General features: G+C 44.9%; 1 protein-coding gene across 2 annotated transcripts in view; it reads left to right on the forward strand.

Moving 5' to 3' along the window:
* LOC132763093 (vascular endothelial growth factor receptor kdr-like) overlaps window positions 1-24,343 on the forward strand; it is a 290,667-nt gene that overhangs the window by 191,745 nt on the left and 74,579 nt on the right. For both annotated transcript variants that reach the window (XM_067471671.1, XM_067471670.1), the window contains exons 14-16: window positions 5,877-6,023; window positions 16,264-16,389; window positions 19,561-19,667. In XM_067471671.1, the coding sequence (XP_067327772.1) occupies window positions 5,877-6,023; window positions 16,264-16,389; window positions 19,561-19,667 (380 nt within the window). The remainder of the gene's footprint in view (window positions 1-5,876; window positions 6,024-16,263; window positions 16,390-19,560; window positions 19,668-24,343) is intronic.

Consider the following 24,343-nt stretch of genomic DNA (forward strand, 5'->3'; position numbering starts at 1 on the left):
CACATCTTGGACCTTTTCCTGGAAAGACTGAGAATTTGGATTGAAGTGTCCAACTCTCAGCCACCATCCGTGGCCGCAATCATGTTGGTTGTCATATTGTTGTTGTTATTGTTGAACTTCCATTTATTTAGCCTTTTCTGCACCCTTTGGCAGAAGAGGCTAAAGACATTGGGAAACTACAGCTGTCTTGAGCCATGGCAATTCAAGTGGTGCCAAACTGCATTAATTCTGCAGTGTAGATGCACCTTCAGCCACGGAAACTCATGGAGTGTGTAAGTCACATTCATTCCCCCGCTGAAGAAAACTGGCCAAAATAATAGAGTTCAAGTAAGTTGCAGTCAAAGGCACATAACAAAACCAAGTCCTTCCTTCCTATTTCCCTTTGTTCCTTCCTTCGTTCGTTCCTTCCTTCCTTCCTTCTCTCCCTCCTTCCTTCCTCCCCTTCTCCCTTCCCTTCCCTTCCCCTTCCCCTTCCTTCCCTCTTTTCCTTTTCCTTTCCTTTCCTTTTCTTTTCTTCCCTTTCCTTTCCTTCCTTCTCTCCCTCCTTCCTTCCTTCCCTCCTCCCCTTCCCCTTCCCCTTCCTTCCTTCCTTCCTTCCTTCCTTCCTTCCTTCCTTCCTTCCTTCTCTCCTTTCCATTCCTTTCCCCTTCCTTCCTTCCTTCCTTCCTTCCTTCCTCCCTTCCTTCCTTCCTTCTCTCTTGCCCTCCTCCCTTCCCTCCTCCCTTCCCTCCTCCCCTCCCTCCTCCCTTCCTTCCCTTCCCTCCCCCTTCTTTCCTTCCTTCCTTCCCTCTCTCGTTCCCTCCTCCCTTCCCTCCCTCCTCTCTTCCTCTCTTTCTTCACTCCCTCCTTCACTCCCTCCTTCGTTCCTTCCTTCTTTCTTTCCTTCTCTCTTGCCCTCCTCCCCTCCCTCCCCCTTCCCTTCCCTTCCCTTCCCTAACCTTTTCTTCCTTTCTTCCTTCCTTCCCTCTCTCATTCCCTCCTCCCTTGCCTCCCTCCTTTCTTCCTCTCTTTCTTCACTCCCTCCTTCGTTCCTTCCTTCCTTCTTTCCTTCTCTCTTGCCCTCCTCCCCTCCCTCCTCCCTTCCCTTCCCTAACCTTTCCTTCCTTTCTTCCTTCCTTCCCTCTCTCATTCCCTCCACCCCTCCCTCCTTTCTTCCTCTCTTTCTTCACTCCTTCCTTCCTTCTCTCTTGCCCTCCTCCCCTCCCTCCTCCCTCCCTTCCCTTCCCTTTCCTACCCCTTCCCTCCTTCCTTCCCTTTCTCATTCCCTCCTCCTTTCCCTCCCTCCTCTCTTCTTCTCTTTCTTCACTCCCTCCTTCCCTCCCTCCCTCCTTTCTTCCTTCCCTCGCTCACTCTCTCCTCCCTTCCTTCCTTCCCTCCCTCCCTCCATCCTTCTCCCTCCCTCCCTTCTTCCTTTCTTTCTTCTCTCTTTCTCTCTCCTCCTTTCTGGGAAGATGCCACCATAGTCCCACTGGTCCAAGTAAAAAGAGTTTAACACTATCGATAGATATAGAAGCATTGAAGGTCCATTGGCCAATGTGGAAGGAGAGAACAGAGGTGCACGGGGAAAACTTTCAAGTGTCCACTTCCTTTCTTCAGGAACGGATACAGTGGTCAAAGAAACCAGACAAAAAAGTCTAGACTGTGCCAAGTTCTGTGGATTCATTAGAATTTCAGAAGACAAAGGGAACAAAGGAGAATTCTTTGAGGCGCAAGTCAAAGAGAAGAGGCTCCCAGGTCTCAGGAAGTCAGACCTCTTCTCAAATCCGTCTGGATGCAAACTCTGTTCTCAGGTCACGAATGAATTTAGTTTTCCGATTATGCACATTCTGGGATTTTATAAGGAAGGAAATTAAAGAGCCGCTTGCATATCACATATCATTGCCGTAATTTTTCAGAGTGGATACCCAAGTCCCATGATATGCAACAGCATAGTAAAATGGCCCCGTTGGTGCAGCGGGTTAAACCGCTGCACTGGTGAACTTGCTGACCGAAAGGTGCGCGGTTCGAATCTGGGGAATGGAGTGAGCTCCAGCTGTTAGCCCCAGCTTCTGCCAAGCTAGCAGTTCAAAAACATGCAAATGTGAGTAGATCAATAGGTAACTAATATCAAATGGCAAATCAAGATTTGCTTTTGGCATTTTTAAAAAGAATATTTTCAGCCCATGGATGCATATCCATCGATATATAGTAGGCTTGGGCGATGCAGTTCGTTAATTTCGTTATTCGTTATTAAATCGTATTTAAATTAGCTTACGATCCAATATCGAGCCATGCAGGAATAGTGTGAGGAGTAATTAAGAATCAAAACATTTTTTTCCAATTTTCGTAATTGTTTCGTAATTATTTTTGTAATATAATATAATAATATATAATATATAATATAATATATATAATATAATATATATAATATAGGAGCCCCCGGTGGCGCAGTGGGTTAAAGCACTGAGCTGCTGAGCTTGTTGATCGAAAGGTCGCAGGTTCAATTCCGGGGAGCGGCGTGAGCTTCCACTGTCAGCCCTAGCTTCTGCCAACCTAGCAGTTCGAAAACATGCAAATGTGAGTAGATCAATAGGTACCGCTCCGGCGGCAAGGTAACGGCGCTCCATGCAGTCATGCCGGCCACATGACCTTGGAGGTGTCTACGGACAACGCTGGCTCTTCGGCTTAGAAATGGAGATGAGCACCACACCCCAGAGTCAGACATGACTGGACTTAAAGTCAGGGGACTACCTTTACCTTTACCTATATATAATATAATAATATATAATATAATATATATAATATAATAATATATAATATAATAATAATATAATAAAATTATAATAATATAATATAATATACAATAATATAATATAATAATATTATAATATAATATACAACAATATAATATAATAATATTAATATAATATAATATAATATAATATAATATAATATAATATAGTTGTTGTTTGTTTTATCACACCAACAGTCAACAACAGAGGGAGAGGGAAGCTTCAGAAGTTCCCCCTGTCCCATTTGGAGGTTTTTTTAGCATATTGCGCAATCGCATCCGCCATTAACAAATCGATTCAAAATTTACGAAATTTCATAAATTTCGAAATTTTGAAAAGGACAATTTCGGAAGTCCAAAAAAAAACCCAAAACGCCGTCACCCCCTACAAACGAAACAAGTTTAGAACCACATTTTTCCGTTGTTACCCAATATATAGGCCTATGACCCCATAGGTCAGTGTTTAATTGGAAAGTCATTTTCAGAGATAGCCACAGTTTGAGGATATCATTTTGCATCGGGATTTATTTATTTATTTATTTATTGGGAGCATTTCTATCCCATCTATAACGACCAAGCACCACCTAAAAATATAAATATAACACGTGGCTCACTAACAATATAAAGCCGTTACAAGGAAGAGGGAGTATGGTTGCTGAAACAGTTGTATAGATTTGAATTTCCCTTTAAATTAGTTGTTGAAATATATCTCACTGAAATATAACACTATCAGGGGAATTTAGATCAGAGAAGGGAAGAGACACTTAGAAATTCAAAAGGTAGGAACTGGGAAACACTAAACTTGAGAGATTTAAAATGATTCTTCAAATGAAATCCGCTGCCACCATTCCAATAATAATCAGGCTGAGGTAATATTGTGAGTTTGTTCTGTAACACACACTGTGCCACTTTAGATTCCTAGTGGCTGCTGTGAAGCAATACTTTGACCACAAAGGTACACACACTGAGGCTGGTATAAGTTAATAAAGAAACAAGAATGTTTATTGAACAGGCTTGAATTAATTCACGTACAAATGCTTAATGGTTTCAAAAAGTTCTGGCATGAAAAAGCTTGTGGTTGCATTAGAGTGAAATCTTAAATACTTCTGGGTTACAAGTCTTCAAAGTTACTTCAGGAAATCAATCTCTGACAGTAACTCCCAAAACTGCCCCTTAGGATCTAGCCAAAAATACCCTGAACTAGACTTCCCTTGGAATTGAACAGTCCACTAACTGCGTACTGCTCCACAACAATATTCTAGCTATCTACTAGGGCTGGGCAACCACGGAAAAAATTATTTCCAAACTCGATTCGTTTTTAGGGGGTTTTTGCGTTTCGATTTTTAAAAGAATTCCGAAATTTTCCTTTAAAAAAATTTCAGAAATTACGAAACAATAACAAAACAATAACAAATCGATTCGTTAATGGCGGACGCGATCGCGCAATACGCTAAAAAACCCCTCCAAATGGGACAGGGGGAACTTCTGAAGCTTCCCTCTCCCTCTGTTGTTGACTGTTGGTGTGATAATTATATTTTTTTTTCACTGAGAAAACAAACAGCAACCCTAAAACTTGCACCAGACATGCGGAAATAATAACGAAACGATTTCGAAACGATTTCGAAACGATTACGAAACGAATTGAAAAATTCGTTTCGTTTTTTAGTTGCTCCTGAATGGTTCAATATCGCTTTGTTATCAAAAAAATTACGAATTAATAACGAATTACGAAATTAATGAACGAAATCGCCCAGCCCTACTATCTACTAATAGTTACTCTGAATACTTCACAAAAGACTAACCCACTCTTCTCCTCAAAGCCCAAACTCGCTCTGAACTAACACCAACTCTCTTGACAACTCCAAACCCTAACTGACTCACTGGAACTTCAAGCCTCTGTTTTAAAAGGACACTTTTTTGCTCCAAACCACTTTCTATCTAATCCTAATCTCCTTAATTTACCTCTAAGATTTGAACACGCCCCCTCAAGGAAAACCTAACTAAAATGGCTTCTATCCAGCTCCCTTTTCTAAAATGGACGCTGTGGCTTTGCCAGGCCTACTCCTTTAGGCTTCAACCAACTAGCTAAGGTAAGGGATTCATTACACCGTCCTTCTCACCTTCGAAGAGGCACTCAGGACGGCTACCAGCAGGCACCATTTGGTGCCGAACAATAAATAACAAAGCATAAAATAGACCTAGCATACATTAAAAACAACTAAAAATATACATTGAAACAGTTCCCGATTTCAAGTCATCTTCCAAATCAGTCCATTGCTGTTCACTAAAACTTTCTTACCATTAAAACCATCTATTCTGCAAATGCTTGATCCCATAACCAGGGTTTGAGCTTCTTCCGGAAGTTCATGAAGGAGGAGTCAGATCTAATCTCCTTAGAGAGGGAGTTCCACAGCCGAGGGGCCACCACCGAGAAGGCCCTGTTTCTCATTCCCAACCGCGACTGCGATGGTGGTGGGACTGGGAGCAGGGCCTCTCCAGATGATCTTAAGGTCCTTGGGGGTTCATAGAGGGAGAGACGTTAGGACAGGTAAGCTGGGCCAGAATCGTTTAGGGTTTCATTGGTCACGGCCAGCACTTTGAATTGTGCTCAGAAGCTAATAGGTAGCCAATGAAGCTGTTGTAACAAGGGGGTTGTATGCTCCCTGTACCCAACTGCCGTGAACAACCTAGCTGCTGAACGTTGGACTAGCTGGAGCTTCCGAGCAGTCTTCAGAGGCAACTCCACATAGAGTGTGTTGCAGTAATCTATGCGGGATGTATCCAGAGTGTTACAATCCCATAACTGGATGTTCTCCTGATGTTTCTTGACTTCCATTGATCCCTACATCTCTGTCTTATGGGAAGTTTGGGGAATTGTATGAAGGAGATATGGGATTCTGAGATCCACAATGACCACAAAAGGAGACATATGCAGACGTGAGATCTACATCTGTGTAACAAACTACCAGGATGCCTTTGACTTATACATTGACTTAGCTCAACTGTAGCTCTATTACATTCAGATCAGTACTCCATTCAGGTAGAATTGGAGGGATGTAGGTGGATTCGTGGCCATCAAAGAGCTCTTTTTTTACTCTCTTTGCAGTTAAGACCATCCCTCGCATTATGGAGAACTTGACCGACTTGGAGGTGAACGTCAGTGGGAAGATCGTCCTCGAGTGCCGGGCCCGTGGGACACCCCAACCGGTGATTGCGTGGCTGAAGAACGGCAACCCCATCGCCCCAGCTTCAGGTGAGCCCTTGTTCCCTAAACGTTTGGTGCCATCATGTTGTTGTGCTTGTTTTGTCATGGCCAAAAGGTGTAGCAGACCTGGAAGGGGCTTCAGATAAGAGCCATCACTTTCATAATAATAGTTTTCATCAATTTCAGCAAGGCCTTCGACAAAGTCCCCATGCCCTTCTTACAAGCAAACTGTCATGATGCCAGGGCTCTACTTTATTCAGGCATAGTGTTGCATCCCAGCTCAAGAAACGAGACCATAAGATTAAATCCACCACACTGGACTGTAGGAAAAGCAATCCTTGTTTATTGATGAAAAATTGGTTACAAAAGAAAGGTAAATGCAAAGTCAAAAAGCCACAGAAAAACACAGCAGTCAGTAGAATCTCTGAACTTGAGCAAAATTTCAAAAGCCACAAAACAAGAACCAGGAATCTATTAGCCTTTTACTAACCATGAACTTGAAAACTAGAAGCCTCTGGGATTACTGGCCATGGAACACAGGAATTCTGCCAAAGCACAGCCACAGTCCCAAACGTTGCTTGATCTAAAGAGGCACCCGGCAGGAGGCCTCTAAAACCAAAGAAGCTATTCTTTGTAACGCCCCTTGACTTTGATGTCTGGGCCTGTCTCTCCTGTAAACGATGTGACCTTCGTAGAAACTGGGAAACATTTCTGTCTCTAACTATCTGTTCTCTTCGGTCCTCATTAAAAACCCTAGGTGGAGAGATATCACGGCTAGTGATATCACGGCTAACTTCCAAAACATTCTCCTCCAGCTGTTGAGTTTCATTTTCATCTTCGCTGACCTCTGCATCAACAACAGATTCCGCACTGTCAGGGTCAGGGAGAGCTTGCTCAGTTGGAAAAACTATCAGAGAATCCAGTTCACACAGATCAGGATCAGGCTGAACCCCAACACATAGATGAACCAAACAAAAACCCACTTTGTGATAATAGTCCACAATTTAATTAAAACAGCACTTACTTTCTGGCTGTTTTAATAGTCCAAAATATAAAACATAAAGATTGCACTCAGCCACAGAATATAAAACAAAAACAGCAAACACTGTTGCAGGTTCAAGATAACTCTGAAGTCAAAAGGTCCAGTCCAGTGGTCAAATGCCAAGAGTTTAATAAACAAAGTCCAAGGATCACGAGTCTATACCGTAGTCAAAAGCCAGTCCAAAGGTTCCAATTTCCAGGATTCCAAAGGTCCAGGAGACAGATCAGGACACCGAAAATCCACAAACCTGGGGGGAAACCAGCAGCATCTACCACCAAGATAAAACAATACTTTTCTCCCGAAGATCAGTCCCAAGGCTAGCTCCTTATATCCAGAAACACCCAACTGCAGCCTCTCTCTTGCATACCTCCACCCTTAATTGCTTTCACCCATGAACTCTTACTTACAGATTACTCAACCTTTTAGAACTAAGACTTACATTCATGCTTCCATCACCAACTGCTAGGCCTACCACCAGCAGCCACCATCAACTGCAGAACATGATACATGACACAAACCAGTCAAATGTGTGCTAGGCAAGGCTACTTTGAGGTGGATCAGGGGTGATTTAAATGCAATATTCCTGCTTCTTGGCAGAATGGGGTTGGACTGGATGGCCCAGGAGGTCTCTTCCAACTCTTTGATTCTATGATTCTATGATGACGTCATTAGACCTGACTAAAACAGACCCCATTGAATCATTGCATTTACCTCCATGTTGCTCTATCAGTCAGCAATGGATACAATGGGTTTACTCTAAACAGGATTCCAAATATATCTATTGCTTGGTTTGCTCTCTCTCTCTCTCTCTCTCTCTCTCTCTTGGCCTTCGTCCCAAAAGCCTGGTCAACCAAGGCACTTCTGCCTGCAAATATGCACAACTCTAGCATCTCTTGCAACTCATAAAATACAACGAAAACACCAATAAAAACAGATAAAATACTCTCACTCTTCAAAAGTAAATACTCTCTTAGCCAAGGCCTGCCGAGGGGATCCATAAAAGCAGAGAAGTATCCTTTCATCCTTGTCGTTCACATAGCAATATGTGGGGGTTTTTTACACAGCTCTGGGAATTGTGTGTGTGTTGTGTTAATAATGCTAATCCAATAGGCATCTGTCACAGCTGAAATGCCATCAGAGAAAGCGAGAGAAAAATAGGAATTTTCCCAAGATCATTTTGGGCACCCAGCGGTTGCCTTTTCCTATGCTCATCCCCAGGACAAGACTAAACACGTTGTGTTCTGAAAGCAGTGAATCTATATATATAAATCTGTAAGGGGCGTCCAACGGGACAGCAAAACTCAAAAAAACCCCAACGAAAATTAACCAAAATTCCCATGCACATACCTCAACCCACAAGGTACAAACAAATTGAATCAAAATAAAAAACAACACAACAACACACTCACAAAACGACAAAACTACTGAGCATGAGCAATGGCGCAAAGTCCCCGGTGCGTGCACATGGTCAAACGGCCAATGCACCCTCCGCATCTCCCTCCCCCCTCCGCCGAAGTCCCACCCACGCCCACCGAGGCCCCGCCCCTATACTCCTCCTCCCACCCCCTCTGCCAAAGCCCCGCCCACACCCACCGAGGCCCCACCCCTGCACTCCTCCTCCTCCCACCCCCCTCCGCCAAAGCTCCGCCCACACCCACCGAGGCCCCGCCCCTATACTCCTCCTCCTCCTCCCACCCCCCCTCTGCCAAAGCCCCGACCACACCCACCGAGGCCCCGCCCCTGCACTCCTCCTCCTCCTCCCACCCCCCTCCGCCAAAGCTCCACCCACACCCACCGAGGCCCCGCCCCTATACTCCTCCTCCTCCTCCCACCCCCCCTCTGCTAAAGCCCCGACCACACCCACCAAGGCCCTGCCCCTGCACTCCTCCTCCTCCTCACACCCCCCTCCGCCGAAGCCCCGCCCACACCCACCGAGGCCCTCCCCTGCACTCCTCCTCCTCCCACCCCCCTCCATTGTAGCTGCTGGGATTTATAGTTTACCTATAATCAAAGCATTCTGAACTCCACCAACGAGGAATTAAACCAAACGTGGCACACAGGACTCCCATGAGAAGGGTTTGGTAAGCATAGAGAAGGAAGAAAGGAAGGAGGGAAGGCAGGAAAGAAAGAGGTACCAAAGGAAGGAAGAAGAGAAAGTAGAAAGGAAAGAAAAATAAAAGGAAGGAAAGGCAGGAAAGAGGTAAAGGAGGAAGGAGAAAAGGAAATAAAAAATGAAAGAAGGAAGGAAACAGGGAGGGAAGAAAGGAGGCGAAGGAAGAAAGGGGGAGGGAATGAAGGAAAGAGAGAAGGATGAAACCAAGGAGCGAAAGAAGGAAAGAAAGAAAGAAAGAGGTAGAGAAGGAAGAAAGGAGAGAAAGGGGGAGAAAAGGGGGGAAGGAATAGATAGGTACTAGGCCTGGGCGGTTTCGTTTCGTTAATTCGTAATTCGTTAATAATTCGTTAATTTTTCCAATTACAAAACCATAACGAACCATTCTGGAGCAATTATTTAAAAAAACGAATTTTTAAATGCGTTTTGTAAATGCTTCGTATTTCGTTATTGTGTTAGTTTCGTTATTGTTTTGAGGTCGTTTCGTTATTATTTCCGCATGTCTGGGGCAAGTTTTTTGTTTAATTAGTGAAAAAAATTATAATATCACACCAACAGTCAACAACAGAGGGAGAGGGAAGCTTCAGAAGTTTTTGGAGGTTTTTTAGCGTATTTCGCGGTCGCGTCCGCCATTAACGAATCGATTCGTTATTGTTTCGGAAATCGATTCGTTAATTTTTTAGCATTTACGAAATTTCGTAAATATCGAACTTTTTTAAGGGAAAATTTTGTAATTATTTTAAATATCGAAACAAAAAAAAACCCCAAATACAAATCGATTTTAGAAATAATTTTTTCCGTTGTTACCCAGGCCTAATAGGTACCTCTCTTTCATAATAGACCAGATATCTACCTCTACTTTGAAAAGATTTACTATAGGCCACAGCAACGCGTGGCAGGGTACAGCTAGTGCATTATAAAACAGCCTCCATTGACCTTAAAATAGCACCTTGCCTTCCTCCATTGCCACGCTTGGATCGGAGGTGCACATCTTTGCTTTCCTCCCCTCCAAGCAATTTCTCCCCGTTCCTCTACATCTTTAATTTTCCTCTTTGGGTTCGGTGGAAAGCGGAGCCATCTATAATTCAGAGCAGGCTCTTCTGAGGGGGGATAAAGAACTCTTTGCGACGCCTGGAATCCCATAAATAATTCCAGAGGGACAAGGATGTAACTCACCCACCCAATGGAAACATCAATAAAATATCTGGAAGGAGAGAGATCTCACCTCGGGGGAAACGTCGCCACACTCGGCATGGTAACATACGCACAGGGCTTGTGTTAACAGCAGCAGGAGGATTCACAGGCAAGGCATATCACAAAAAAATAATAATAACAATCCAACGTACATCTATTCCCCTTTGTATGCCTTTCCCGGTGGGTTCTGTTATTTGTGGCGCGTGATGACAACTCCTTGGCAAAACAGATTTGCTTAGAAAATGCATCCAGGAAATGGCAGGTATAGAATCATAGAATCAAAGAGTTGGAAGAGACCTCCTGGGCCATCCAGTCCAACCCCATTCTGCCAAGAAGCAGGAATATTGCATTCAAATCACCCCTGACAGATGGCCATCCAGCCTCTGTTTAAAAGCTTCCAAAGAAGGAGCCTCCACCACACTCCACGGCAGAGAGTTCCACTGCTGAACGGCTCTCACAGTCAGGAAGTTCTTCCTCATGTTCGGATTGAATCTTCTCTCTTGTAGCTTGAAGCCATTGTTCCATTGCGTCCTAGTCTCCAGGGAAGCAGAAAACAAGCTTGCTCCCTCCTCCTCCCTGTGGCTTCCTCTCACATATTTATACATGGCCCTCATCATATCCCCTCTCAGCCTTCTCTTCTTCAGGCTAAACATGCCCAGCTCCTTAAGCCGCTCCTCATAGGGCTTGTTCTCCAGACCTTTTATCATTTTAGTCGCTCTCCTCTGGACACATTCCAGCTTGTCAATATCTCTCTTGAATTGTGGTGCCCAGAATTAGACACAATATTCCCGGTAAAGTGGTCTAACCAAAGCAGAATAGAGCATGGGGAGCATGACTTCCCTAGATCTAGACACTATGCTCCTATTGATGCAGGCCAAAATCCCATTGGCTTTTTTGCCGCCACATCACATTGTTGGCTCATGTTTAACTTGTTGTCCACGAGGACTCCAAGATCTTTTTCACACGTACTGCTCTCAAGCCAGGCGTCACCCATTCTGTATCTTTGCATTTCGTTTTTCCTGCCAAAGTGGAGTATCTTGCATTTGTCACTGTTGAACTTCATTTTGTTAGTTTTGCCCATTCATCTCTCTAATCTGTCAAGATCATTTTGAATCCTGCTCCTGTCCTCTTGGCTATCCCTCCCAATTTGGTGTCGTCTGCAAACTCGATGATCCTGCCTTCTAGCCCTTCATCTAAGTCATTAATAATAGATTGCAAAGTGGTAGATTGCAAAGTGGTCTCTCCTTGAAAAGCAAGGGGTATTGGTTAAAGATTTCCCCTGACCCGCTTCCCGTGGACTGAGAGAGAGCAATGAAACTTGGCCCAGTTCTGAGTCCTTCTCTCCATCGGTGACACCTTGGGACACACATTTCTCCCATCTTTGTACTTACTTAGGCGATCCCTCATTGTCCGAGTAGGATAATCCTCCAGGGTGGGTCCATAGGTGACCTTATTCTTGATCTGCATGTTCTCCCACAGTGAAGGCATCGGTTTCCAGATGGAAGGTGGTCCCCGTCGGGGTAGGCTTGACATGCCTCCCTCTTGTCACGTTTCTCTCTTTCGCCCTCCATTCGTGCCTCTTCAAATTCTGCAGCACTGCTGATCACAGCTGACCTCCAGCTGAAGCGATCACAGGCCAGGGCTTCCCAGTTCTCAGTGTCTGTGGCGGCACAAGTGGCGCCACCTATGTGTAGAACTGTAAGTTGTAAGATTTAAACTGTTATATCATGCTTAATCCTGCCCCTTTTACCCTGCTTATGTATAGTTGTATGGATTGGTTACTTATAGCTGTCAATCAGTACTGTTTTGCTCCACCCTTTCCTGCAGGAGGGGAGAGCTTCCTTTTCTTTCTCATTCTGCCATCAGAGTTCCTACCATATGGACGTGAGTAAGAGACTTGACTCTAAAACTTCCGTACAGTGGCCCTTATTTCTCATGCCAGAATAGGTAATGCTCAAGATCCTGCAAGGAAGACTCCAGCAATACATGGAGCGAGAGTTGCCAGACGTTCAAGCTGGGTTTAGAAAAGGCAGAGGAACCAGAGACCAGATTGCCAATATCCGCTGGAGAATGGAGAAAGGCAGGGAGTTTCAGAAAAACATCTACTTCTGCTTCATTGACTATTCTAAAGCCTTTGACTGTGTGGATCATAATAAATTGTGGCAAGTTCCTGGTGGTAAGGGGAGACCAAGCTCCCTTCCCTCTCTCCTGAGGAATCTGTACAAGGACCAAGTAGCAACAGTCAGAACTGACCACGGAACAGGAGACGGGTTCAAGACTGGGAAAGGCGTCCGGCAAGGCTGCATCCTCTCACCCAACCTTCTTAACTTGTATGCAGAACACATCATGCGAGGATGTGCGGGGCTTGATGAATGCAAAGCTGGGGTGGAAATGGATGGAAGAAACATTAACAACCTCAGATATGCAGATGACACCACTCTGATGGCCGAAAGCGAGGAGGAGCTGAGGAGCCTTCTAATCAAGGTGAAAGAAGAAAGCACAAAAGCCGGGTTGCAGCTAAACGTCAAAAAAACCAAGATTATGGCAACAAGAATGATTGACAACTGGGAAATAGAGGGAGAAAATGTGGAGGCCGTGACAGACTTTGTATTTCTAGGCGCAAAGATGACTGCAGATGCAGACTGTGGCCAGGAAATCAGAAGACGCTTCCTTCTTGGGAGGAGAGCAATGTCCAGTCTCGATAAAATAGTAAAGAGTAGAGACATCAGACTGGCAACAAAGATCCATTGCCTAGTCAAAGCCATGGTCTTCCCTGTAGTCACCTACGGATGTGAGAGCGGGACCTTCGGGAAGGAAGGCTGAGCGAAGGAAGATCGATGCTTTTGAGCTGTGGTGTTGGAGGAAAGTGCTGAGAGTGCCTTGGACTGCGAGAAGATCCAACCAGTCCATCCTCCAGGAAATAAAGCCCAGCTGTTCACTGGAGGGAAGGAAACTAGAGACAAAGTGGAAGTCCTTTGGCCACATCAGGAGGAGACAGCAAAGCCTAGAGAAGACAATGATGCTGGGGAAAGTGGAAGGCAAAAGGAAGAGGGGCCAACCAAGGGCAAGATGGATGGACGGCATCCTTGAAGTGACTGGACTGACCTTGAAGGAGCTGGGGGTGGTGACGGCCGACAGGGAGCTCTGGCGTGGGCTGGTCCATGAGGTCATGAAGAGTCGGAGACGACTGAACGAATGAACAACAACAACAAAGAGACTTGACTCTAAAAGACCCTGATTTAAGTCACCTCTTAGCATCAACTCTGAGGTTCTTTTACCCTTGGGACTCATGCTTTATGTCCAAATTGTCCTGGACAACATTGAGGAGACCCAAGCGCCCTCAAACCGGTTCTTTTGGCACCAAAGGAAGATCCTAAGTCTTCAAAACATAGGCCATCTGGGGTTGTGGTTTGCTCCGGCATTCACAGCCATTGAGGAAAGAGGAAACTTGGTGAGGCTTCTCAGCTTCAAACCCCTTGGACCCAGGACTAATTGAGACTGTAACGTATATTTTCCTTCACCCCTCTGAAGTTTCCAGCTCATTGCTTTAAAGAAATAACTCTTTGTGATCAATAAAACTTATTTTGAGTTATTTACAGCGTTTTGGGTTCTTGAAAGTTCCAGTTTCCTATAGGAGGGCAAGAAGCAATCCCTTGGGGGAAAGGTACCACGTCCATCCCTCCTTTATTGAGAATAATAGCCCCCAGGCGCGACGGCACAGTGTCTATGCCAGAGATTTTAAGGTTGGCTTTGAGCCCATCTTTCAATCTCTTTTCCTGTCCACCGACATTCCATTTTCCGTTCTTGAGTTCGGAGTAGAGCAACTGCTTTGGGAGACGGTGGTCGGGCATCCGGACAACATGGCCAGTCCAGCAGAGTTGATGGCAGAAGACCATCACTTCAAAGGAGCCTCCGGTGGCGCAGTGGGTTAAACCCCTGTGCCGGCAAGACTGAAGACCAACAGGTCGCAGGTTCGAATCCGGGGAAAGGCGGATGAGCTCCCTCTATCAGCTCCAGCTCCTCATGTGGGGACATGAGAGAAGCCTCCCACAAGGAGGATAAAACATCAGTTCATCCGGGCGTCCCCTGGGCAACATCCTTGCAGATGGCCAATTCTCTCACACCAGAAGCGACTTGCAGTTTCTCAAGTCGCTCCTGACACGACAAAAAAAATTACAACATTCACATTTGCCTCCAACAGACACGAGTTCTTTCTCCCACCCTGGACCTTTCACAGATATATAAACCTTGCCTAGTTTCCAACAGATCCCTCAACCTTTGAGGATGTTTGCCATAGCTGTGGACAAAACGTCAGGAGAGAATGCTTCAATGCTGGTGGTCTTTGCTTCTTCCAGCACACTGACATTTGTCCGCTTGTCTTTCCAAGAGATTTGCAGGATTTTCCGGAGGCAGCACTGATGGAATCGTTCTAGAAGTTGCATGTGACGTCTATAGACAGTCCACGTTTTGCAGGCATATAGCAGTGATGAGAGGACAATAGCTTTATAGACAAGCACCTTGGTATCCCTACGAATGTCTCGGTTTTCAAACACTCTCTGCTTCATTTGGAAAAATGCTGCACTCGCAGAGCTCAGGCGGTGTTGTATTTCGGTGTCAATGTTGTCGTTGGTGGAGAGGTAGCTGCCAAGGTAGCAGAAATGGTTAACATCTTTGTAAACACCTCGCTTGTAGAAGTAGACAGATGGCTCCAAAATCACATTGTGACTTCTGAAATCAGAGTCTCCTCATGTGAAACATGCTTCCTCTTAAAAAAAAACTTCATTGTGGGGAAAAACTGGAAGTCCAATGCTGTGAGGCCGGATGAATAAGGGGGATGTGGGAGAATGTCAAAGACACAGGAGAATGCTTCTTCCATTTGGGCAAAATTTTGGGTGAGGTGTGAACTGGTGTATTGTCTTGCAGAAGGCAGACACCTTTGGTGAGCATGTCACATTGTCTCTTGGTTAGGATGGCCTCCTGCAATTTCCACAGCAATGAAGCATCGTATGCCCCAGTGATCATGGTTCTCTTTGCTAGGAAATCCATCAATACTATTCAGTGCAGAGTAGCATAGCGCAAGGGCAGATGTCTTCACTGAGTCTGGTTGTGATCCCCAGGTTGTGCCAGACAGCTTTCATATGATACTATTTCTAGCTCCCACTTTTTGCTTGATTTTCAAGCAGTGCTTCTTTATGTCATGTCATGGTCCAGAGTGACTACAAGGAATTTTAATGTGCTGCAGTGATCCAGTGGAATTCCTTCCCAAGTAATCCTCAGAGCTTGAGATGTTCATATGTTCTTAAGATGGAAAGCATATGTCTACATTTTAGATGGATTAGGAATCTGCTGGTTTTCCATGCAATAGGCAGTAAGAGCACCTAAAGCTTTGGAGAGCTTCTCTTCAACAATTTCAAAGTTCTGTGGTTGAACGGTGATGGCATGATTGTCAGCATAGATGTCCCTTCTGGCAATGGCTGATCATTTATGTAAATGTTAATTATTGATTATGGTTACACACACACACACAATGGATGTCCAAAGAACTTCTAACTGTGCTAAAACACAAAAGAGACATGCACAAGAAGTGGAAAAAGGGAGAAATCACCAAAGAAGAATTCAAACAAATAGCCAACACCTGTAGGGAAAAGGTCCGCAAGGCTAAAGCATAAAACGAGCTCAGGCTTGCCAGGGACATTAAAAACAATTAAAAGGGCTTCTTTTCTTATTCATATATATTTTTCAAAATAACATCATATTATTATTATTTTCAAAAAGTCTGCTCTGTTTAATCCATCAATAACCAAATTTACCCACTGATTTTCTTTCTTTCTTTCTTTTTTGTGCACAAGGGGTTTCCAGACTTTGAAAAAGGTCACTAATGACTTTTCTGTAATAAAAGCAGACAGTTTGACCGTTTCTTATGAAATCAATTTCAATTTCAGGGATTTCCATGGAAAACAACACGCTGGTGATTGAGCGGGTGAAAAAGGACGACGAAGGCCACTACGAATGCAAGGCGGTCAATGAAATGGGCCAAGTCAGCACCCAGGCTTTTATTAAAATCGAAGGTGAGGTTCCAAGGTGAAAAAATGGAGTGTCATTTAATCCAATTTGATTGAAGTTGGGCCCAAAACTCTACTGACATTGTTGGTCCACAGTTTCCATCATCCCTAGTATTGAAGTTGATTATACTGGATGATGGGATTTGGATTGGATTGGATTGGATTGGAGTCCCAGCGAGTGTCACATTGGGAAACACTTGACTAGAAGGAACCTTAGTGAAAATGTACATATTCTTTGCAATCTACTAGGGCTGGGCGGTTTCGTTTCGTAATTTCGTAATTCGTTAAAAATTCGTTGTTTTTTTTTTATAACGAAGCGATATTGAACCATTCAGGAGCAACTAAAAAACGAAATGAATTTTTCCAATTCGTTTCGTAATTGTTTCGGAATTGATTTGTTATTGATTCGTTATTGATTCGTAAATGTTTCGTTATTATTTCCGCATGTCTGGTGCAAGTTTTAGAGTTGCTGTTTGTTTTCTCAGTGAAAAAAAATATAATTATCACACCAACAGTCAACAACAGAGGGAGAGGGAAGCTTCAGAAGTTTTTTTAGCGTATTGCGCGATCACGGCCGCCATTAACGAATCGATTCGTAATCGATTCGTAATTGTTTCGTAATTGGTTTTTTGATTTCCGAAATTTCGTAAATATCGAACTTTTTTTAAGGAAAATTTTGGAATTCTTTTAAATAACGAAACGCAAAAAACCCCTAAAAACGAATCGAGTTTAGAAACAAATTTTTCCGTGTTTGGACAGCCCTACAATCTATCCATCCCATATTACAACTCCCACCAGTCTCAACTAGTTAGTCAATGGTGAAGTCCAATAAATGTTTGAGTCTAAAACATCTTGAAAACATCCCCGAGGGGGGACTCGGTGCAGCCTCACGGCAAACACCATTCGGTGTCATCATAATTATAAGAACAATCAACAAATTCATTAAAACGAAACATTAAATAAACAGTTGTTAAAACATGCCAATTAAAATCCGGGTCCGGGTCAATTCATTGTCACTTCGAAATTGCTTATGTCTTCTTCAAACAAGCTGCTATTCCACAGTCAAATGCAAAGTCCCACAACCAAGTCTTGAGTTTCCTTCTAAAGGACAGGAGAGAGGTGGCCAATTTGATGTCTTTGGGTAAGAAATTCCACAGATGGGGAGCCACTGTTGAGAAGGCCCTGTCTCTCGTCTCCACCAATCGCGTTTGCGACAGCGGTGGGATCGAGAGCAGGGCCTCTCCAGATGATCATAAACTTCGTGATGATTCACAGTACGCTGATGACACTCAGCTGGTGCTGAAGATGGAAGGCCGACCGGACTCTGTACCCGATTGTTTCCATCAGTGCCTCGAGGCTGTGACTGGATGGCTGTGTGCCAGCAGGTTGAGGGTGAATCCAGCAAAGACGGAGATCCTATGGCTGGGTCGACTGGGCAGTGGGGATATCCAGCTGCCCACCCTGGATGGCGAGGCGCTACGCCCGTCCTCGTTGGTCAAGAGTCTGGGGGTCCTTTTGGACCCTCTGCTGACGATGGAGGCCCAGGTCTCTGCCGTGAGCAAAACCGCCTTCTTTCACCTGCAGCAGGCTAGACGGGTGCCCCCCTCCCTGTCCAGGGACGACCTAGCTACGGTGATCCAGGCCACGGTCATCTCAAGACTGGACTACTGTAACGCCCTCTACATTGGCCTTCCTCTGCCGGTGACCCGGAAGCTCAAGTTGGTACAAAATGCAGCTCCTCGGCTTCTTGCGGGAATTCTGATGAAATGCCACATCACCCCAATCTTAGTACAGCTGCTTTGGTTACTCATTGAGCACCGGATCACTTTCAAAGGGATGGTACTCACCTTGAAGGCCTTGCATGGTCTGGGGCCGATGGACCTGAGGGACCGCCTCACCCCCTCCCAACCCCAGAGATCCCTCCGTTCTGAGGACCAAGATTTGTTGGAAACTCCCAGTGTCAAGACCTTGCGTCTAACAGCAACCAGGCGCAGAGCCTTCACAGCAGTGGCACCATCACTCTGGAATACTCTGCCACCTGAGGTCCGTGCCTTGTGGGACTTAACAGCTTTCCGCAGGGTGTGTAAGACATATCTATTTTAACAGGCCTTTGATTGTTGATATTGCTGTTTTTAAATTGTTTTAAATTGTTTTTAAATTTTGTTAGATTTTAGTCATTCTTGTAAGCCGCTCCGAGCCCCAGGGGAGTGGCGGCAAATAAGTGTGAATAATAAATAAATAAATAAATAAATAAATAAATAAATAGTAGGAAGTGCTGTTTCCTGTGTGGAACAAGAGAGTGTGCATTTTGTGCAGAAAAGTCCCAAATTGCAAATATGTTTCGTAACCAATTTTAAAAGACTTCTTTAAAGCAAGAAAAAAAAATAATTTAATTGAGAATTTGATGAAGAATTGCACTCCTAATTCAACCCTGACTTTTCTCTACATTGGAGGCCTTTTTGAGGGTCGGAAACATCCCCACATAGAATCATAGAATCAAAGAGTTGGAAGAGACCTCCTGGGCCATCCAGTCCAACCCCATTCTGCCAAGAAGCAGGAATATTGCAATCAAATCACCCCTGACAGATGACCATCCAGCCTCTGCTTAAAAGCTTCCAAAGAAGGAGCCTCCACCACACTCCAGGGCAGAAAGTTCCACTGCTGAACGGCTCTCACAGGAAGTTCTTCCTCGTGTTCAGATGGAATCTCCTCTCTTGTAGTTTGAAGCCATTGTTCCCTTGCGTCCTAGTCTCCAGGGAAGCAGAAAACAAGCTTGCTCCCTCCTCCTCCTTGTGGCTTCTTCTCACATATTTATACATGGCTATCATATCTCCTCTCAGCCTTCTCTTCTGCAGGCTATACATGCCCAGCTCCTTAGGCCGCTCCTCATAGGGCTTGTTCTCCAGACCCTTGATCCGCTCCCTCCTCCCTGTGGCTTCCTCTCACATATTTATACATGGCTATTATATCTCCTCTCAGCCTTCTCTTCTTCAGGCTAAACAAGCCCAGTTCCTTAAGCCGCTCCTCATAGGGCTTGTTCTCCAGACCCCTGATCATTTTATTCATGCACCATTGTAGGGTCTTTCCTAATGATGCTTTAGCAATGCCACTTATTTGCATGGGATATTTATGACATGGTGCATTGAGATAATGGGTAATTCTATGTTTCCCTTCCAGGCTCTGAGGAAAAGTCCAATATCGAGGTCATCATTTTGGTTTGCACAGGACTCGCAGCAACTCTTTTCTGGCTTCTCCTGACCCTCTTCATCCGGAAATTAAGAAAAGTAAGTGGCTTAGAAATGGCTCTCTGTTGACACCCTTTGGGTAGGAACAGTCATCTACTTTAGCATCGGGGAGGTATTTGACAAACAATGGTCATTTCACATTGAAGGCTTGTTGCACAATGTTTGTTCTCCAGTCTTAAAAATGGGATCGGAGTGAGAGAGAGCTTGGGTGCATCCAGAGGCGGCCCTAGGTAATTTTCAATGGTAAGCAAACAGTATTTTGGCGCCCCCCCCCCCCCCAACCAATCATTGATATATATTTTCTGTTTGTCGTGGGAGTTCTGTGTGCCATATTTGGTTCAATTCCATCATTGGTGGAGTTCAGAATGCTCTTTGATTGTAGGTGAACTATACATCCCAGTAACTACACTTGCCGCACTTGCTCCCTTGCCTGGCGTGCTTTGGGTCCGGAGTCGTGCCTGAAGACCCCGGCGTGTGCACCAAAAGTCACCTCTTCTCCTGACTTTCTCCTCAGCCATTGGGACCGAGAGAGAGAGAGAGAGAGAGAAAGACAGAGGTGGAGATGCCCACCTTTCCTGAAGGTAGGCGCAAAACAAAGGAGGGAGCGGAGGTGGGAGATACCTCCAGCTGGAAGGTCTCTCTCTCTCTCTTGATCCCAATGGCTGAAGAGAAAGTCAGGAGAAGAGGCGACTTTTGGTGTGCACGCTGGGGTCTTCAGACACGCCTCTGGACCTGAAGCGGGCCACTAGTGGCGGCTCCGCCCCTTGGCCCACCCGCGGATTGGGGAGAGGAGAGGAGGCGGGTGGAGCGCCGGGGATCGGGAAAGGGAGCCGGTCATGGGGAAGGGATCGAACACGGAGAACGATTGAGCGGTTGCCAGGTGGAGCAGGAACGAGAGGGGCGAGGCAAGGCTCACGGGCCCGGCCCCTTTGGGAAGAGGATCGCCCAGCCGCGAGGCAAGAAAGCCGAGGTTCCCCCCGGACTGCTAGGGCTGTTGTGAGCTGAGGGGGCGCTCCTCAAGTGGCGGTCAAGGGGCATTTACAGAGGCGCCTCTGCGCCCCTGGCAAAAAATGTGTTCTGCCACCGCTTACTTCGCGTAATGGACGAGCCGCCCCTGCCTGCACCTTAAATTGGGCTCAGAAAATAAATGGCAGCCAGTGGAGCTCCTAGAACAGGAGGGTTGACCTCTCTCTATAAGGAGCACCAGTTAACATCCTGGCTGCTGCCCGTTGGACCAGTTGGAATTTCCGAGCCGTTTTCAAGGGCAGCCCCACGTAGAGCGCATTACAGTAGTCCAATCTAGAGGTGACCAAGGCATGGACCACCCCGGCCAGATCAGCCTTCGCGAGGTACGGTCGCAGTTGGCGCACGAGTCTCAGTTGTGCAAAAGCCCTCCCGGACACCGCCGACGCCTGAGCCTCAAGCGTGAGCGATGAATCCAAGAGGACTCCCAGACTGCAGACCTGTGGCTTCAGGAGGAGTGTAACCCCGTCCAGCACAGGTTGCCACCCTGTTTGACAAACAATGGTCCATTGTATTGGTCATTTCGCATTGAAGGCTTGTTGCACAATGTTTGTTCTCCAGTCTTAAAAATGGGATCTGAGTGAGAGGGAGTTTGGGTGCATCTGCACTCTGGAATGAATGCAGTTTGGCACCACTTGAACTGTTATGGCTCAATGCTATGGAATCACGAGTTTTGTAGCTTGGTAAGGCACCAGTCTTCTTTAGCAGAGAAGGCTCAAGACTTTGTAAAACTACAACTAGAATCATAGAATCATAGAGTTGGAAGAGACCTCATGGGCCATCCAGTCCAACCCCATTCGACCAAGAAGCAGGAATATTGCATTCAAAGCACCCCTGACAGAAGAAGAAAGAGAGGAAAAGAGAAAAATACTGGAAAATATTGTCAAACTGTATAAATTGACATTCTGAGACCCCGTCCCCTCCCCCCCCCCTCTAAAAGACCCAGCACGCTCACTTTTCTGTACTCCACACTACTCTGACCTTGAAAACGCGCAGAGAGAGGGACAGAAGAGTGGCGGAAAGTCCATTCTTATCGGAGGATATCCAAACTCGTCCTTGGAAGGACCTGCCTCCACCCACGCGACGGAACAGTAAACAAAAAAGAAGCAAGCCGCAGGATCGGACTTCAAGCAATCGCGAGATAGTCCGGGATCTCGTCGGCGAGTATTAAGATCTCAGAGGAGCTCCCGCGAGAAGAGGAAGCCCAGGGACGAGACCAAAGTAAACCTCGCGAGAAGCGAGGGTTTTGAGAATAATAAGGAAGCAGGAAGGGGAAATAGGCGCAAATTGCGACACAGCGAAGAGCGCCTTCCCCAAGGAGATATCTAAAGAACAGGAAGGAAAACAGGACCGGAAAAGTACAGGGAAGAAGAAAGTTCAAACGGCAGAGCGGCAACAGGAGGGAAAGAGCGGAGGAAAGTGCACAAAAGGGAGGCGAAAGGTGGATAAAGGTAAGGAACCCAACTATTCAAACTAATAATATCTAATAATAACGTTGTAAGACTGACCAAGGATTAAGGATAATAAGAAGACAAAGCTGAACACCAACTCACAGAAAAAAAAGTTGTAAAAATAAAGATGGCAACGCAAAGTACTAAGGGGAAAAACCTACAGGCAACTAAGGGTCAAGCGAGAAGAGACTCTCTCTGTAAGTTAGACCCCACAGCAGAAGGACAACTGAAGAAAGATCAAGCAGCAGAGGACTCAGTACTAGACAACATTTTAGCTGAAATTAAAAAACTCTCGACTAAACATGAGGAACAACATAAAGAATTGAAGATTGAAATACAAAATATGAAGAAAGAATTGAAGGAAGACATCTGCAAAATAAAAGAGGACGTGGACAAAATGAAATTAGAGAACCAAAGAATAGCCAAAACCCAAGGGAAAATGGAAGCAAAAATCTCCAAAGTTGAAACGCTCACATTAAAATTACAACAACAAACGGAAAGACTGGAATTCAGAGAGTCAGAATTCCAACTTAGAATACGAAACCTGCAGGTACTAAAGGAGGAAAATGTGAAGCAAAACTTAATCGAACTCTTTGCGGAACTACTTGAGGTGAGCACGGAGACCATCGGGCAGGATGTCGACCGGGCTTATAGGGTGCCGACCGGATATGCAAAAAAAAACAATACACCTCGGGATGTTGTGGTGAGTTTCTGCCGCAAGAGTACGCGGGACGAAATTCTTAAAGAAAACGCGAAAAAATCATTATTTTTCAAAGATCAAAAAATAACGATCATGAAGGAAATCCCCCAGCAAGTCCTAGCGAAGCGAAGGAAATTTTATTTCCTCACAGAACAACTAATAAAGAGAAAAATAAGGTTTCGGTGGGAAAAAACAGAGGGGATAACGGTCACGCTGAATGGGAAAAAATATTGGCTGAATTCCGAAGAGAGTGCCCGGGCCTTTTATCACTCGCATATGAAAGACAGTGTGTCTGAGCCTAAGCAGAGGAAATTCCACAACATCCCAAAGAGAGATGATCTAAAAGAAGGGAAAAAGGACCCCAATACGGACAGAGAAAAGGAAGATGAAGAAAATGAAGGAGGAAGAAGCGCATTTAAATGGACAAGGGACCCACTAGAAGACGAAGAAGCAAGAGAACAGAAAAGGTTGAGAGAGTTCTCACCCGAGAACTACCAACTGGTGGTACCGCAGGAGATGTTACAGTGGGAAATGCCAGAAAGCAACGATGAACAAGAAAAATGTCAGAATATACTCTAATAATATCAACGGGCTAAATTCGCCCAGTAAGAAGAAAAAACTCTTCAACTTCCTAAAGCAAAAAAATTATGATTTAATAGCTTTACAGGAGACCCATATAGCCGACAGGCACGTAAAACACTTGACCCAAGACAAATTAGGGAAAACATTCCAAGCCTCTTATAAGGAAAAAAAAAGAGGAGTCGTGACCTACGTTAAGGAGTGGTTAAGTCCAAAGCAACTATTCAGAGACTCTCAAGGAAGATTTTTAGGAATAACAATTAAAATTAAAAATCAATTGGTTTTAGTGTGTAACATTTACTGCCCAAATGGGCCAAAAATTAAATTTATGAAAGAATTGGTCAAGGAGATAAATAAAACAGAATATGATGAATTAATCCTTATTGGCGACTTTAATGGGGTGGTTGATGGGTCACAAGATAAATCCCGGCATAAGGAAAAAAAAAATAGAAGTACAAATAGATCCGGCCTATTACCCAAAAAATTTATACACCAATTAGAAAAATTAAACCTAATAGACGCTTGGAGACACCATAATAATAGAACAATTGACTACACATACTACTCAGGGAGACACGATTCGTGGACACGAATCGATATGGCTTGGATCAGTAACTCACTCAATACAAAAATTAAGAAAATTGAGATAACACCCAGGGTTTTCTCGGACCACTGTCCACTTGAGCTCCTAATTGGAGGAGAAGAGATAACATACAGATGGAGATTGAATGAAAATTTGCTAAGGAGGGACATAGACATCGAGAGGAATAGGAAATTATTAGAGGAGTATCTAGAAATAAATAGGGGAGAAGAAACCACAAAAACTACCCAATGGGAAGCAATGAAGGCAGTCATGAGGGGCTACCTGATACAGCAGGAAGCCATAAGGAGGAGGGAAAAAAACAAAAAAAACACGGAAATAATGGAAAAGCTAATGGAAACTGAAAACTCCCTTAAGGAAA

Source organism: Anolis sagrei, chromosome 10, assembly GCF_037176765.1.
Source record: "Anolis sagrei isolate rAnoSag1 chromosome 10, rAnoSag1.mat, whole genome shotgun sequence".
NCBI lineage: Eukaryota > Metazoa > Chordata > Lepidosauria > Squamata > Dactyloidae > Anolis > Anolis sagrei.